At 42.0% G+C, this 16,567-nt stretch overlaps 1 protein-coding gene across 4 annotated transcripts in view; it reads right to left on the bottom strand.

Annotated features, from left to right (window-relative positions):
* The window catches only part of itpr2 (inositol 1,4,5-trisphosphate receptor, type 2), a 96,133-nt gene that overhangs the window by 32,773 nt on the left and 46,793 nt on the right, over positions 1 to 16,567 (bottom strand). For all 4 annotated transcript variants that reach the window (XM_047350651.1, XM_047350666.1, XM_047350658.1 and 1 more), the window contains exons 37-38: positions 16,260 to 16,368; positions 510 to 630 (exon numbers count right to left, since the gene is read on the bottom strand). In XM_047350651.1, the coding sequence (XP_047206607.1) occupies positions 510 to 630; positions 16,260 to 16,368 (230 nt within the window). The remainder of the gene's footprint in view (positions 1 to 509; positions 631 to 16,259; positions 16,369 to 16,567) is intronic.

Raw genomic sequence — 16,567 nt, 5'->3', positions numbered from 1 at the left:
AATTTATCAGTTTATCTACCATTTTATTGATTTATTTATACATCTTAATTGTTCCATTTATTTTCTTCTAACGATTTTATCCACTTTTTCAACTTTATACTTCTTTATCTATTTTTCTATTTATCTGTCTATTTATGTACTTATGTAGCCATTCATTTTCTACAAAACTAATAATAAAGTAGTAATCCCTTTTAGAAAATTAAACTAATGTCCCCGTTAAACCTCATATCTCTTAGACATGAAGTGATATTTTACATTGCATTTTTAGTCATACAGAGGGTAAGAATAACATTGCCCCAATATTTACATGCATACTTACACAGTATGCAAATTTACTGTATATAGTACTCAGAAAGTGCTTTAAATGAATAAAACAAAAAGTCTGCCAACGCTTCCTAAACGACACCTCTCTTTGGAAGCAGACTGCTGTCATGTTAGCTACTTTTGCCCCCCCCCGTACAAAGCAGTTATTTTAGTGTCTGCTGAGTTTATTTGGGGTTTCTCAGTACCTCCTGATGACGGCTTGACAAAGCCTCCTGAAGAACTGTTTCCACTCCCAGCCTCCAACATGGAGTGAAGCTTATGATTTCCAAAGTAGCGAGTGAGAAGAATCTTCCTTAGCTCATTTCCCTACGGAGACAGAGTGCATCAGATTAAATCCATATATTCAAACTGGAATTGAACCATTTTCACACGTTTTTAACGGTGAGGCAGTTTTTGAGTTATTGAAGTATAATACACTTAAAAAATAAAGGAAAACAAATCCTAAACTACCAAGCAAAAGCGATTGTGAAAACCTGGTCAATCATCTCTGAGATTGCTGAGCACATTTTATCCCAGTCCACCTAATGGGAATCATCACAGTTTTTTCATGAGACAAATTTCTTATAATGGGAATGCTGTGTGGCTGCATGGCAATGCTGTTATCAACAAATAAATCAAAGATTGAAAGAGTTTTGAAAAACATAACCCAAAAATGAGACCCACTACAGTAAATCCACACATTTGTTGATAGCGTCTGTGTGAATGAGGCTATTTGCTGTACATGTAAGAAACAATGCACTGCGAGTTATTAGTTTGCTTCTATAGCAGCAGCAGGTTTGCGTTTCAAGCAGCCCTTTATTTTCCAACTATCTGCAATTATCTTCTGTCTCGTGTAACATTTAGGCCCGATGAGCAGAAACAGGATGGACATCATCCATAAAGATAATCGTTCGGTGGCAGTTGTGTGATATGAGGGTAAGTGACTGACACCTGGATGGACTTGTATGAAAACAATTAGTAAACATCTATCATTATAGGGCAGGACAAACTGTAGGGGGATAAATGTAGGTTTCCGTGGCAACAGGTATTGATACAGGTATATCAACACAGTAGATGAATGGATAAAAAGAGAATGAGGAGGAGGAGTGGAACAAAAATGATAAAGGATAGAAACCTCTTATGGTTTCTATTCAAACATGTTGGAAGGAGATGGTGGTTGGGAGATGTTTAGCCAACAGTAAAAACTCTTACAGACTGCAGATTGTTATGCTGTGAAAACGCTGAAGGGTAAAGTAATTAGTAGATTTTCTGTTTTGCAGTAATTTTGATATAATAGTAATTACCTATGGCTGAGTTCAGCCAGCCTATGGCAGAACCCCATTTCATCCGCTTGTATCTTGGATCTCATGTTGTTAAGATCCGTAGCCCACATTACTGCAGGCAGTAGTTCCTGAGCGGCGTGCATTTGTATTATTCTGAATGAATACTTAGCAGAACAGCCTATCATTGCAGTTACAGTTGCAAGTATGAAAATATTTCGAGGTATGTTTCTACCACCTTTCTATATCTAGACACAGAAAAATGTTCAAGTCCTGCAACACAATATGAATTGAATTTAGATCTGGACTTTGACTAGGCCATTCAATAGTAGTTCTGGATGCATGTTTAAGGTCAATGCCCCGCTGCAAGTTGAACCTTCATCTGGGTTTAGAGTTTCTAACAGGTTTCTTGCAGGGTTGCTTTCTATTTAGCTTCATCTCCCCTGTCTCGCCTGAAAAAAGCATTTACACAGCATGATACGACCACTACCATGTTTCACATTTAGAGATGGTATGTTTATGTGCAGAGTTAGTTTTCCACCTTATATAGAGAAAACTGATTGTAGATTAAATGTTATTAAGGCCAAAATATAGGGCTAATTGGTATTCAGCTCTACATGAGTCTTTTGAGGGGTCATTTTATTTCACATAGTGACACAATGGCTCATTTTGCAGAAACTTGCAAGCAGCTCAACTAAAATATCAAGTGTCAGCCAAAGTATTTCAAGAACTCATGTATGCTCAATGCTGCAGAAAAAAAAACTTTCCGCATCAGTATTTTGACAGTTTCAGGCACAAACAAAGTCGCACTAAAACAGGCAGATCAGCTAAAACTCCACAAACTGAGAACGGCATAACGAAGAGCATGTGTAGCTGATGCTCTCCATGTCAGTAAACACTCAATCTCATCTGCAGTCAGCACAGACACTTGTCTGCCTGCACTGTCTGGCTGAGCAGCTTCACAAACACACATCCTCAAGCATAGTGAAGGATGATCCATCGAGCCAGCCTCTATCATTTCCACAGTGCACTACAAACACTATTAAAGCAGTATAATATAGTACATGATTGATTTCAAATTAAAGATTATTTGGAATTGATTTTTCCCGTTTCTGACTGTGTGCATGTTAGCACTCATGAGTGAAGTAAAGGTCCAATAGGAGATAGTTGAAAGGAGGTGGGGGTGATTTCTCTCTTGTTTGCCTTCCCTCTGGGCGATGCAGTCTGCTGGCTACAACCGCAGGAAGAGAGAGAAGAGAAGAGGGAAGGCAGCATAGAGAGAACAGAGGAGAGTCAGTCCAGCCTGACTCATCTGCTTGCTGCTGCATTGACGAGAAAAACTCCAGTCAGATGATGTAAGAGCCACGAGAACGAAAGATGGAGTTAGAGGTAAAAGTGCCGACAGAACTTGGGCAGACAGGAGGGAGGGCAAACACAGCGGAGCAAGGAAGCAGACTGTTGATGTTTTAAAATGTGCACTGGCACGCCACACTGCGGTTCTGCTGTTCAGGCTGGGGATGAGCTGCCGATTCCCTTCAGTCGGCATCTCAACAGCCCGTTTTCTCCCCTCCCTTCTTTTCAAACCTCTTGCAGAGCTCTGTTATCTGAGAGTCTTCTCTAGACTGGAGAGAAGATTGGATTCAAAAAGTGCTTCTTTGGGTGGTCTGAAAACTCATGCAGGTAGCAGAGGGCAGCATCTGCGGTATCAAAATCACTCAGTTCAAATAAGGTTATAGAGTTAAGCAGGAGGGAAAAAAATGCACAAGTACCCCAAGCAGGGATTTTAGGGAAGGATGAGAGGGATTGCTTTATTTTCTGTGATACTTTCTGCCTGAACAGAGATCTCTGTGCTTGTCTTGGGATTAGGCAGGCTTTAGTACAGCATATTTTTCTAACACACCACGAGAATCCAACAACTTCAGCATCAGTAAACAACATCCCACACTTTCTGCAAGATGAAGTTTCAAACTCCATTCGGAATCTGAACTACTGGTATGGTTAGAGCTAAGGATGCACAATACACCTGTATTAACATATGTATCGACTGATGTTAGTCAAATTTTAACATATCGGTATTGGTCCGATAAGTAAGATTGGGCCAGTAATAACAACCAATGTTTTTTTCCATCTTGTTGCTGTTTGTGTATGTGTTTCGGGACGGGTGTGAGGGGCATGACCATGTGGCATTTGCTTAGGTAAGTGACAGTGATGCAGCGCAGCATTGTGGGGTGTTAAACTGAAGCAGAGAAGCCATGCCAGCCATGCCTGGTTGTTTTTTTTTCATGTCCAAAGGGTAGGGAACTACATCTAATACATATAATATTGGTAAAAATCAGTTATCTGCCATAACAGCAATTTTCATATTGGATATTGATATCAGTTCATTTCAGTGCATTTCTAGTTAGTGCATGACAAAAAAGTCATTCTGATCACAAACGTCATGAAACTTTAAGACTTGGATAGATTTATCTCTAATATGATGCATGGAGTTTATTTTCTAAAAAGAGCCCTCAAAAAAAAAACAAAAAAAACAAATCAGGCATACTGTATAATCTTATCAAGTTATCCTGCTGATTCTCTCACAGTGAACAGTGTCTTGCTAAAGTATTCATACCAGATTGATTAGTTTCATATTCTGCACCATTAAAACCATACTTTATAAATAGATGTAAACTGATGCATGGTTTCCTAATTTATTTTTATTTTTTTTACAAATAAATCTCAAAAGTGTGGTGCACACATGTATGATGCCATTTGTTCACTAATACCCTCTAACAGACCTCTAAGGCCTTCAGAGGACAGCTTAAACTGCACAAACTGGACTCTGCTTACAAATTAGGTGATTGTATTTAAGTGAGTCAGTGTGCAGTGGGCTGAATACATATGCCATATTTTCCACTTTTAATTGTAAAGAAACTACCACCTCACAAATATGTGCTGCTTTGTGTTGGTCTGAAATACATTTAGGTTTTTGGTTGTAATGTGACTAAATACAAGCAAGTTGATCCCTTTGCAAGGCTCTGTTTTTAAAGTGAGACATTAAAGACAGCGACAGACAAACCTAAAAGCTGGGCCATTTATTGCATGTCTTCCCTTTTCTCTTGCAGTCTTTTCTGTCAACCAACTTCCAAAAACAGGTCATTTATGCCACAAACTCCTGAGAAAAAATGACCTTCATCGCCACAGCCTCTCCAGTTCCAAGAGGGACAGCTGCACCCTAATGTTTTATGTTAAAGCTTAAAAGCTAAAATTATGTAAAATGCTTTAGCAATAACCAGGTCGTACCTCTGTGTCTGCAGTGCAGGGATACTTTATTAAGCTTCACATTGTAGAGCCTTGTTTAGTTTAGTGGTAATGAGCAGATCAAGCATAATAAGAGTCTTTTTGCAATATTACTGTGTGAAACAGCTAAAAAACAAGCTTACCACTGATTGGACTAAGATTTTAAAGATCAGTAAAGCAATAATAATTTTTCCAATTGACTGGTCTATGACCTTCTAAAAGTCTTGAAATGACCCTGTGTAGAGGAAAAACAATTAAAATGTTGTCTACTTGATATGCTAATCAGTTAATTAGAGGGTGGATTTTCCTGGCACAATGTTAACTCTGCATCTTAAGTATTAATTAAGATTTATTTTGCAGACGCATCATAAAGCTCTGCTGGCATGTGCATGAGACTGTTAGGGATAACCTTTATTAATATGCTCATAGCTGTTTTTCCCTTTTATACAATAGTGAAGTAAAGTATAAGTTTTACTGTTTCCCTTTTGTTACAATAGAATAAGAATGCTCATAGACATACTGTACAAGGACAAATGGCCCAAGGTTTGTCATAAATGACCTGAGGCTGGGGCACTGGGGTTGATAGTGGAGCAGCCGCTATAACTGGGTTGATTAGAAACCTACAGCACACTTAGATTAAGGATGGACACCCGCTACCACACAATCTAACAGATAGACACCACAATGGTGACACATAGTCTACTGATACTCACTGAGGGAGAGCACCTCCATTGCATTGGAGTGCCAGATATAAAAACTGTATGTGACCTTCTATCTGGGGTCTTCGTCATCCTCTAACAGACGGCGTCGGTCCGAGACAGGAGCCTCAGCGCTGATCTCTGTAATCATTCCTCTGCCCTAATTTAGATTAAAGGAGCTAAAAGTTAGAAACTGTTTGAGAGTCGTTCCTTGAAGAGTCAGTGTTAGATAAAGTGTGTGATCGCTTCTGGGGTTCAAGTACCGGAGGAGCTCCGAGGTATCTGACCGCCAACAGGGTGCGGTATCTCGGACAAGACCAAAAAGGACAAATGTCTATTTGATAAAACCCTGCATGAGAAAAAGGCATCACGAGCTGCAGTTGTGCAACATTTCAAAGCTTTGGTCCCACAGCGCATGAAATGATTTTACCCAACAAACAACCACATCAGCAAAACTAATTAAGCCCACATGTGAAAGCAATTGGTGATTCAGGGAAATACGGGACCAGCAGCATAAACAAGAATTTAGTACAAGGTTAACTGCTGGGTAACAGTTGAAGTGTTATACTCTAACAATGTTAGGTTCTGATTGTGTTTATTAGGACGATAAAATGTTGACAATTTGTTTTTTAAGCTGGTTTTGACTGTTTAGTGCCTTGGATGAAGTTAAGCATTTAGACAAAGTAAAGCAGTTTTTTTTAACCGATGATATTGGAATGATTATAGCTTCGATGCTTGGGCGTTTGAATGGGTAGAGTCAGTGGGGTTTTCAATGTACAGATGTATTGGTGGGCAAATAGATGCACTAATGGAAGGATAAGTCAATGCATGGGTCTTTGAATAGATGGGTGCACGAGCATAAAATGACACGTCTGTGTCTGTCAATGGGTGGAGGGATTGGTGGGTAGATGGGTGGATGGATAGGTCGATAGGAGTATTAACTGGTGGGTTGATGGACAAATTGATGTGTAAATCGGAGAATAAATTAATAGGTAGGCCTTTGAATGGGTGGGTCGGTGGGGGAATAATCAGATGGGTGGATGAATGAGTAAATGGTTGGTTAATAGTTGAGAGGACTGGTGGGTCGATAGATGGATGGATTAGTGGGTAGTTTTTATTTATAATTTTTAAAAAAGTATTCTTTGGTCTACCACTTGTCCACTTCCTTAATTTGTTGAGTACAAACAGTGCAATGAATTCTCATGGTCAGGTACTATACAATGACTGGGCTTAAAAAAGCAGCCAAAGTCCAAAGAAAACTGCTAGAAAGAATGATCTACTGAAAGCATGATCTCTAAACTAACAAAGATCTAGCTGAAAGCTAACTTGTGTTTTCTAAACTTCATACAGTCATGCATATTGAAAGTGTCAGTTTCAAATGCTTTAAAAAAAATTTGAATAATTTTAAATGCAAGTTATCAGATAAGAAAGGAAGATATTCCAGAACAGCACCAACAGAGACCTGAGACACTCAAAGGTCTTTGTGATTTCATGTCTACCAGCTGCTTTAGCAAAACTGAAACAAAGCAGCAATGGGTCAGAACATGAACTGCAACTCCATGAACTGCAACTCCATCCTCTTGCCGGTCATGTGCCTCCTTGAGCACAACTGGCCTAAATCACATGAAATCAGATTCAACACTATGAACTGTGTCCAAACAATATTCACTGTCACAATTCATCTTATTCCCTAAGATGCATGATGTTCTCATCCAAAATACAGAGGATTTAACACACTAACAAAATGAAAGTAACCAAACATCTTTTTTTTCCCTGTTGTCAAAGATGTTAAATCTAGACAAACAGTAAATAAACTGGCCAGCTTTGGCAATATAGTTCCTGTAATTTAGAATGAGAGGTATGACATTTGTTTTTATCCATTAAATAGAAAGAATAAAGGTTAAAGGACAAGAGAGGATGTTGCATATTTTGTATTTACAACCATCTTAATACTAATTTACATATTAAATAGCTTTATAGTTATTAGCTCTTTATAGTGGACAAATTTCAGACTCGTTTTTAGTCAATTTAAACAGTTAAAAGACTTTTAGTGAAGACATTCTGGGAAGTGGACCTTAAGCAGACCCCGTGCTCTGGTAGCATTTCCATGTTCAATATATAGACCTCTTTTGCAAAGTCTCATCCAGACCAGACAAGCAACATGTCCTAATCCCTCATCACCATTGAGGGCAAAGCATAAACTTTCCCTAGCAGACACCTGACTGACAGATTGAGGGGATAAAGATGGAAAGGAGGGGACACCACCCTCTCCAGATTTGACTGAGGCAGCAAATCTTACCATTAAGCACCAAATAGATTTTTACACAACTTTTGAGTACTTCATGGTTCACAAGCTTCAATGGCATTACAGCTCCAGATTTAGCCCAGACATGTCCCAGTTTCAACTTTCTGATTTTACCCAGCATGCTGTGACAGCCTAAATACCAGTAAAGGTCAAACTATCTAACAGTCACATTTACTACACCCGTCTGGCCTGCTATATCTAGAAAAATAACAGTCCACAGGGACTCCTTTCCCTTCTCCTTATTAGACAGCCAAAAGGGGGGAAACCCAGCGGGGTGAGTTTATACAGAGAGAGCCAGCAGTACAGTGCCGGCCTGGAAGGGATTGTATGCGCCTGAGTGAGGCTTTACCTCTACATGCATACATGTGATGCACTTGGCGTCAAGACAGTGGTAATCTGTAAATCTGCTTTGCCTTTGGGTAAGGTGGTGTGAAACCTGGAAAGCATAGAGGTGGGACAGATGCACAGACAAAGAGACGGACAGTGTGTGAATGACAGAGGAGAGTGTGAAATAAAGGCAGGGACAATAAATCCTGTTAGAGTGATCTATGTTACATAAGCAGCTTTTTCAGTCTACTGTAAACAAGACAGTACATAAAGACAGCACATGGCATAGCTGCAGGTAAAGCTGAACATCTAAAATACACATTTAAAATCCTACTAAGGAATTAGGAAGGTTTACATTTTTTGAATTGTAAACAAAATCATGTGAAGGACAGAAAGCAACAATAAACATTGCAGGTTTATGATTCAGTTACTTTAGTAGGACCCGCTGCTGAAAGCTTTGGCCAACTGCTATGCTGAAGCTTTGCAAAGTTCCCTGGAACTGACATTAAGCATTTTAGCACTACTGGTACCTAAGCATGAAGCTTTTTCTGGTATCAAGAAATTCCAAAGTTTTAGGAAGTAACTGTTTCAAAACAGAAAAGGTTTCTGTCATTATCATCACAGAGAGGCCCTTCCCCCACCTGTTTTTGCACAAAGAAAAATGAATCTGTTAAGAAATATCTCATGCTATGGTAGGGCTGTTCTAAAACCACAGACGGCAAGCCATGAGCAGCATGCATGTTAAGCAGCTAACTGCAGGCTAGCGACAGAAGCAGATAAACCAACTAAAAAGTGTTACTTTATAAAGAACAAAATAGCAAACAGGGACAATATACTGCTATGTGCATTGTAGGGCTGCAAGATATGATTTTGTTTTGGTAATCGATTAATCTGTTGAGTATTTTTTTGAATAACCAATTAATAATTGGATAGCTAAAGGTGCCTAATAATTTTTACAGAATTTGAACAAGGTGAAGATAAAACTCTAAACAGGGCAAATTTACAGACAAAGAAGGCCTGAAATGCTACATGTATACATACATGTTTGTACAGTTTTGGCTTAATAACTGCTCTGAGTGGGTTGTTCTTTCATTTTTAGATAACTCTGTATACTCCGGTTTCTAAATATTGTGTGAGTTTTGTTGCTCATGTTTATGTATCAAAATTACAAAGCATACATGTTTTTTATTGTAATTTATTCATTTTAATTATGATTTATTTAACCAGGAATAACCCTTTCAAATTTAAAATCTTAATAGCACAGCACTACAGTAGGCCTAACACCACTTGGATTAAAAATGTAACACATTTTACAATATTAAAAGGTCAATAAACTATAAGCAAAACTAAAACAAGTCTTTTTACATGTGAAACAGTATGACCAAAATCAATGAAAAGAGTTGCATTCAGTTGTCTATTTAAAATGTTCAATATATGTTCAAACACAGTCAATGACATGAGTTACTTCAAATGTAGCTGATTTTATAGCTAATATTATATAATCATTATTATAATAATGACAATGAAAATAAAACAGTAGGATACATTGTTGCTTGTCTATTCCGGATAAAATGAAACTGTGGTATTTTTACTCAGAGTATCTTTAACCAGTCCATGCCTAATGGTACATAATACTCTTTCTGCAAATGTGTGATGTTTGGAGTAGTTAAAATGTGAGCAATCTTTTCCCTCTTTCTTTTTTTATTATTAAAAACACAGCCCTAATTTGTTTTAAATTATGTCAGTCCTTAATGCATAGTACTGTTGTTATAAAGCTGGTTTGCTAAAAGGTTGTAGAAAAAGGTACGAAATTATCCTGCTCTCTAAGAAAATTGTACCTGTAAAGAAACCATCTTACTGTACAAGCAACCTAGCTCTTTCCTGTCTGATTTACGTCATCAGTAGTAACAACACCAATGTTGTTCTTATATATCAACAGACAGTTATATATTTTTCTAGAATTTGTTATGGAGATGCACCAAGAAATTGTCTTATGAGAAGAATCAGCTTAACTTCAGCTTTATCTACCTGGACCAATGACCGTGCCGTTGGAAAATATGAAGAAAACAATCTTTTTTTAATCAGCAGAATCAGTAAGGTGTTATAAACATGAAGGCAGAAAAAAACCACAGAGATGTAAGAAGCTAAGGCTGAAAGAGAGCAAGACTTTCCACAAATAACACAAAGGCTGAATGGAGTGCAGCAAAGTTGCTCACTTATATTCTGTTGATCTTTCAAGCGCCATCAAATAACATGCTGGATTAGGACACGATGATAGCCTTTTGGAAATCTCACAGTTAAGGGAAGGGTCTACTGTGTAGGGAATACATATGGAGACTGCTGTCTTTGTAATGCAAACTAGCTAGCCGTGCAAATCACTAATATAAGATGCTAAAGGTAGTTTCAAAATGTCAACTTTTTAAATTATTTTGTTTTAACATATTCCTAAAATCTGGTTTAAAATGAATGCTTTCTTAAACACCACCACACTGCTCCTCCTGAAGCCGAGACTATCGGCCGAACTCTCCTCTCCAATACCCTGGCGTAGGCCTTACCAGGGAGGCTGAGGAGTGTGATCCCCCTGTAGTTGGAACACACCCTCCGGTCACCCTTCTTATGAAGGGGGACCACCACACCAGTCTGCCAGTCCAGAGGCACTGTCCCCGACCGCCACGCAATGTTGAAGAGGCGTGTCAACCATGACAGCCCCACAACATCCAGAGACTTGAGGTACTCAGGGCAGATCTCATCCACCCCCAAAGCCCTGCCACCGCGGAGCTTTTTAACCACCTCGGTGACTTCAGCCTGGGTGATGAAAGAGTCCAACCCCGAGTCCCCAGCCTCTGTTTCCACCAGGGAATGCGTGATGGCAGGATTGAGGAGATCCTCGAAGTACTCCTTCCACCGCCCAATAATGTCCTCAGTTGAGGTCAGCAGCCTCCCACCCCAACTGTAAACAGTGTTGGCGAAGCACTGCTTCCCCCTCCTGAGGCGCTGGACGGATTGCCAGAATCGCTTCGAGGCCAACTGGTAGTCCTTCTCCATGACCTCACTGAACTCCTCCCAGGCCTGAGTTTTTGCCTCTTTCACCGCCCGGGCCGCGGCACACTTGGCCTCACGGTACCCGTCAGCCGCCTCAGGAGTCCCACAAGCCAACCACAGCCGATAGTACTCTTTCTTCAACTTGACAGCGTCCCTTACTGCCGGTGTCAACCAGCGGGTTCGGGAATTGCCGCCGCGACCTTACGGCCGCAGCAGCATCAACAATAGATGCGGAGAACATGGTCCACTCGGACTCTATGTCTCCAACATCCCCCGGAATCTGGTCAAAGCTCTCCTGGAGGTGGGAGTTTAATACATCCCTGGCCAAGGGGTCCGCCAGACGTTCCCAGCAGACCCTCACTATGCGCTTGGGCCTGCCAAGTCTGTCCGGCTTTCTCCTCCTCCCGCGGATCCATCTCACCACCAGGTGGTGATCAGTGGACAGCTAAGCCCCTCTCTTCACCAGAGTGTCCAAAACTTGCGGGCGAAGGTCTGATGATATGACAACAAAGTCGATCATTGACCTCCTGCCTAGGGTGTCCTCAGGCTGATCAGGAGGAACAGTGTGGTTTTTGTCCCAGCCGTGGAACACTGGACCAGCTCTATACCCTCTACAGGGTACTCGAGGGTTCATGGGAGTTTGCCCAACTGGTCTACATGTGTTTTGTGGACCTGGAGAAAGCATTCGACTGTGTCCCTCGTGATGCCCTGTGGGGTTGCTCCAGGAGTATGGAGTCGGGGGCCCTTTATTAGGGGCCATCCGGTCTCTGTACAAGCAGAGCAGGAGTTTGGTTCGCATTGGCGGCAGTAAGTCGGACCTGTTCCCAGTGCATGTTGGACTCTGGCAGGGCTGTCCTTTGTCACTGGTCCTGTTCATAACTTTTATGGACAGGATTTCTAGGCGCAGCCAAGGGCCGGAGGGGGTCTGGTTTGGGGACCAGAGGATTTCGTCTCTTATTTTTGCAGATGACGTGGTCCTGCTGGCTCCCTCTAGCCAAGACCTACAGCATAAGCTGGGGCGGTTCGCAGCCGAGTGTTAAGCGGCTGGGATGAGGATTAGCTCCTCCAAGTCCGAGGCCATGGTTCTTGACTGGAAAAGGGTGGCCTGTCCTCTTCAGGTTGGAGGGGAGTTCCTGCCTCAAGTGGAGGAGTTTAAGTATCTCGGGGTCTTGTTCACGAGTGAGAGAAGAATGGAGCGGGAGATCGACAGACGGATCGGTGCAGCTGCCACAGTAATGGGGGCACTGTGCCGGTCCGTTATGGTGAAGAGAGAGCTGAGCCGAAAAGTGAAGCTCTCGATTTACCGGTCGGTCTACGTTCCTACCCTCACCTATGGCCATGAACTTTGGGTCATGAACGAGATCCCGGATACAAGCGGCTGAAATGAGCTTCCTCCATAGGGTGGCCGGGCACTCCCTTAGAGATAGGGTGAGAAGCTCGGCAATCCGGGAGGGGCTCAGAGTAGAGCCGCTGTTCCTCCACATCGAGAGGAGCCAGTTGAGATGGCTCGGGCATCTATGCCGGATACCTCCAGGATTCCTTCCTCGGGAGGTGTTCCAGGCACGTCCCACCGAGAGGAGGCCCAGGGGACGGCCCAGGACACGCTGGAGGGACTATGTCTCTCGGCTGGCCTGGGAACGCCTTGGGAATAAAGGAATTACACGATCTTCCCCATTTATGCAGCAAGGCACAGGTCCCTAACCATTATCTGGTCTTCTAATAAACTCAAAAACAGTACATTGGAGTATTTGACATGCTGTTTATTAATGCGTTTATAGAGTGAAAATAGTAGGAGAGTCTAGCTTTGGTGCATTTAATGAATACAGAACTCAATTCTAATTTCTCTGCATTGAACTGCTGATCACTAACCAGCTGATAAAGGAAAAACTGGCAAATTCCAACATCTGGTTGAATGATCGACACATCTCTAAAGGATAGTGTAATCCTTTGGGTTACAAAAAATCTAAATAAGGGCTATTTTAATTCAATCCTACTTGTGTGAAATTCTTTGGGTACAGTATCAGTGCATATATCAAACATTTTCTTCAAAATAAAACCTCCCTACACCCTGGATATCTTCAGGGCAAGTTGGAGCAAAAACATTTGCACAGTGGCCCTTATCTGACAGATCAAACAATCGCTGTGCAGGGCGACTGCACATGTTCCCCCCGTGTTGTCCAACCACCCACGATCTGGGCAAACGCAGGTCAGGGTCTGGGAAGGACGACACGGCAGCGAGATACAGAAGCTGGGCGCGACGACAGAATGCCACTGACTGAGACTAAGCATCAAACAAGGAGGGAAAGAGAGAGAGCAAACAGAGGAGAGAGAGTGCGCAGAGAGAGGGAGAACGTGAGGGTCCACGTGACGCTGGCTCAGCCACTGCAGGCTGTTACGTAAGCGCACCCCCTGCCCTGTCTCCTCATGGACTGAGCAGACTCTCTCCAATCCGTCACCCGGCAGACGCTGCCCGCTTTCTCCCCCCACCGTCCTCTCACATGGCTCCTCACATGGCTCTTCTCCTTTCTCTCTCTCACTTGCTTCTCCACCCACTCATTGTACCCCAGGGGAGCCACCAACCTCAGCTGCCTAAGCTGTCACTCTCTCTCTCTCTCTCTCTCTCCCCTTCTGTTTTTGTTGTCTGTCTCTGTCTGCCTCTCCCTCTCTCATTATTTTTATCAGTTGCTGTCCTCTCTCTCCCTCTCAGCCTCTTGTGCTGTGATGCAGGAGCTCCACTCTCAGGGCTGAAGGGAAATGACAAAGCGAGGCTGCAAACGCACTCATGAACACCTACACAAGGTGACATTTCACATATTGTTACTGCACCGTCTGGTGTCTGGAAGAGCCAGGCTGCTTTTAAAAAGTGACTCTTTTTCCATCTTGAATCCCTCTGATTTTTGTTTTGTACACAACTTTTAAGTCTGTTTGGGGGTAAAACTTATCTGAATAATAAACACAAAGAGAGAAAGGAAAGCCAAAACTGGCTGCAAAGGATTTATTTAACAGATAATTCAATACCCCAGTTTTTACGGACAATAATCTGACTTTCAAATTAAAAACTCCAGAATATTGGTGTTATCGCTCTCATTCTGGTCACTGGAAGTTCAACATGGCAAATAATGACACAAAAACTCTCTGAGGCTCTGAAAAAAATAATTGTTGCGCTACATAAAGATGGCCTAGGTTATAAGAATATTGTCAATACCCTGAAACTGAGCTGCAGCACAGTGGCCAAGACCATCCAGAGGTTTAATGGGTCCAGTTCCATTCAGAACAGGCCTCACCATGGTTGACCAAAACGTTCGGCCCAGCTTCATATCCAGAGGTTGTCTTTTGAAAATAAACAAATGAGTGGTGCTAGCTTTGATGCAGAGGTTGTAGAGATTGGGGGACAGCCTGTCAGTGCTCAGACCATACGTTGCACATTGCATCAAATTGATCTGCGTTTCTGTCGTCGGAGAAGGAAGCCTTTTCTAAAGACGATGCACAAGAAAGCCTGCAAACAGTTTGCTAAAGACAAGCAGACTGAAGACATGTGTTCCTGGTAACCTATCCTGTAGTCTGATGAGACCAAGAAAAACTTATATGGTTCAGATGGTGCCAAACCTGTGTAGTGGCCATCAGGTAAGAAATAAAAAGACAGATGTGTCTTGCCTATGGTCAAGCATAGTAGTAGGAGTGTCATGTTTTGGGGTTGCATGAGCCAGCATTGAGGAGCTACGGTTCATTTGGGGAAACCATGAATGCAAACATGTATTGTGACACACTGAAGCAGAACATGCTCACCTCCCATCAGAAATTGGGCTACAGGACAGTTTTCCAACATGACATCGACCCCAAACACACACCCAAGACGACCACTGCAGAGGATAAAGTCGCTGGACTGGCCAAGCATGTCTCCAGACCTAAACCCTATTAAGCATCTGTGGGGCATCCTCAAACAGAAGGTGGAGGACCACAAGGTCTCTAACATCCACCAGCTCTGTCATGTCGGCATGGAGACGTGGAAGAGAATTCCAGTGGCAACCTGTGAAGCTCCAGTGAACTCCATGTCCAAGAGAGTTATGGCAGTGCTGGAAATCAATGGTAGCCACACAAAATACTGACACTTTGGACACAAATTAGACATTTTCTCTTAGGGGTGTACTCACTTATGTTGCTAGCGGTTTAGACATTACAGGCTGTGTCGTGAGTTATTTTGAGGGGACAGCAAATTGGCACTGTTAACACAAGCTGTACATTGAGTACATTGTATCAACGTGTCATATCTGCAGTCTTGTCCCATGAAAAGAGACATTCAAATATTTACAAACATGTGAGAGGGGTGTACTTACTTTAGTGAGGTACTGTAGATTGATGTTCAGACAGATGGAAGGATAAACAGACAGATAGACGAACGGACTGATGGATGAATAGACAGATAGATTTTCCCATGCTCTATATTTACATATTTGTGCAGATGTGAAAAATACTTCAATTCCAAACTTTTCCAGACTCTGCAGAAACTCTGGAGTATTACAAAAGCCTACAAAGATAACCTGAGAGCACAGAAACACAAACAGGCACTTCTTTAAACCCTGTCTACCAACTCACTCACTCATTTCTCAGGCTTCAGGCTGACGGGAGCTTCAGCAGGACACAGGGTCCTGTCCTCCCCCCTCTTACTGCAGTATTGATTTGTTTGTTCAGTGCTTGCCCCCCACCTTGTCCTACTCCCATCCCTCCTTTCCTTTTTCTGCTCCTCAGTGTGAGTGTGTCCTCAAGTGCCTCCCTGGCTTATGTTACACAGGCGAACCCGCAGCATACCGATGAGGGGAATCTAGGCTCCGGGCCGAAAAAACCACGGAGAAAACAAGAACTCAGCTGCATTACAGAAGGCAATGCTGGCACGTGAAGACATGCCTACTGCAAACTTTTAAATACTTTCACTTTATTAATGTGGTTTGAAAGGATGGGAGACCAGAGACTTTCTGGCAAAAAAAATTAAACTTTTGCAAAACAAACAATTGGGGAAGCTCTTACAGATTCCTGAAAACATTCCTTCTTCTCCATCATCTCTCTGATGGTCTCCAGGATCTTTATACACAACCTTTCCTCTTGCTCCATAAGCTTCTTGGTGTGTTTGATTAGTCTGGCAGGGAGAGATCAGTGAGGTTCCTAATTAGTTCCTACAAGTGCAGCAAAAACTTCATAAAACAAACAATGTATTCCTGACCACCACAGTTAGGATGTTTTAAAGAGCAGCAGCAGAACAGCTGCATCTATGATAGTTTTATAGCATATTAAAGAATAATGATGTAACAATGCAAAATAAACACATTTTGCTGTAA

The sequence above is a fragment of the Girardinichthys multiradiatus genome, chromosome 2, assembly GCF_021462225.1.
Source record: "Girardinichthys multiradiatus isolate DD_20200921_A chromosome 2, DD_fGirMul_XY1, whole genome shotgun sequence".
Taxonomy (NCBI): Eukaryota; Metazoa; Chordata; class Actinopteri; order Cyprinodontiformes; family Goodeidae; genus Girardinichthys; species Girardinichthys multiradiatus.
Note: the sequence above shows the minus strand (reverse complement) of the source record. Positions and strands in the feature narration are given on the sequence as shown.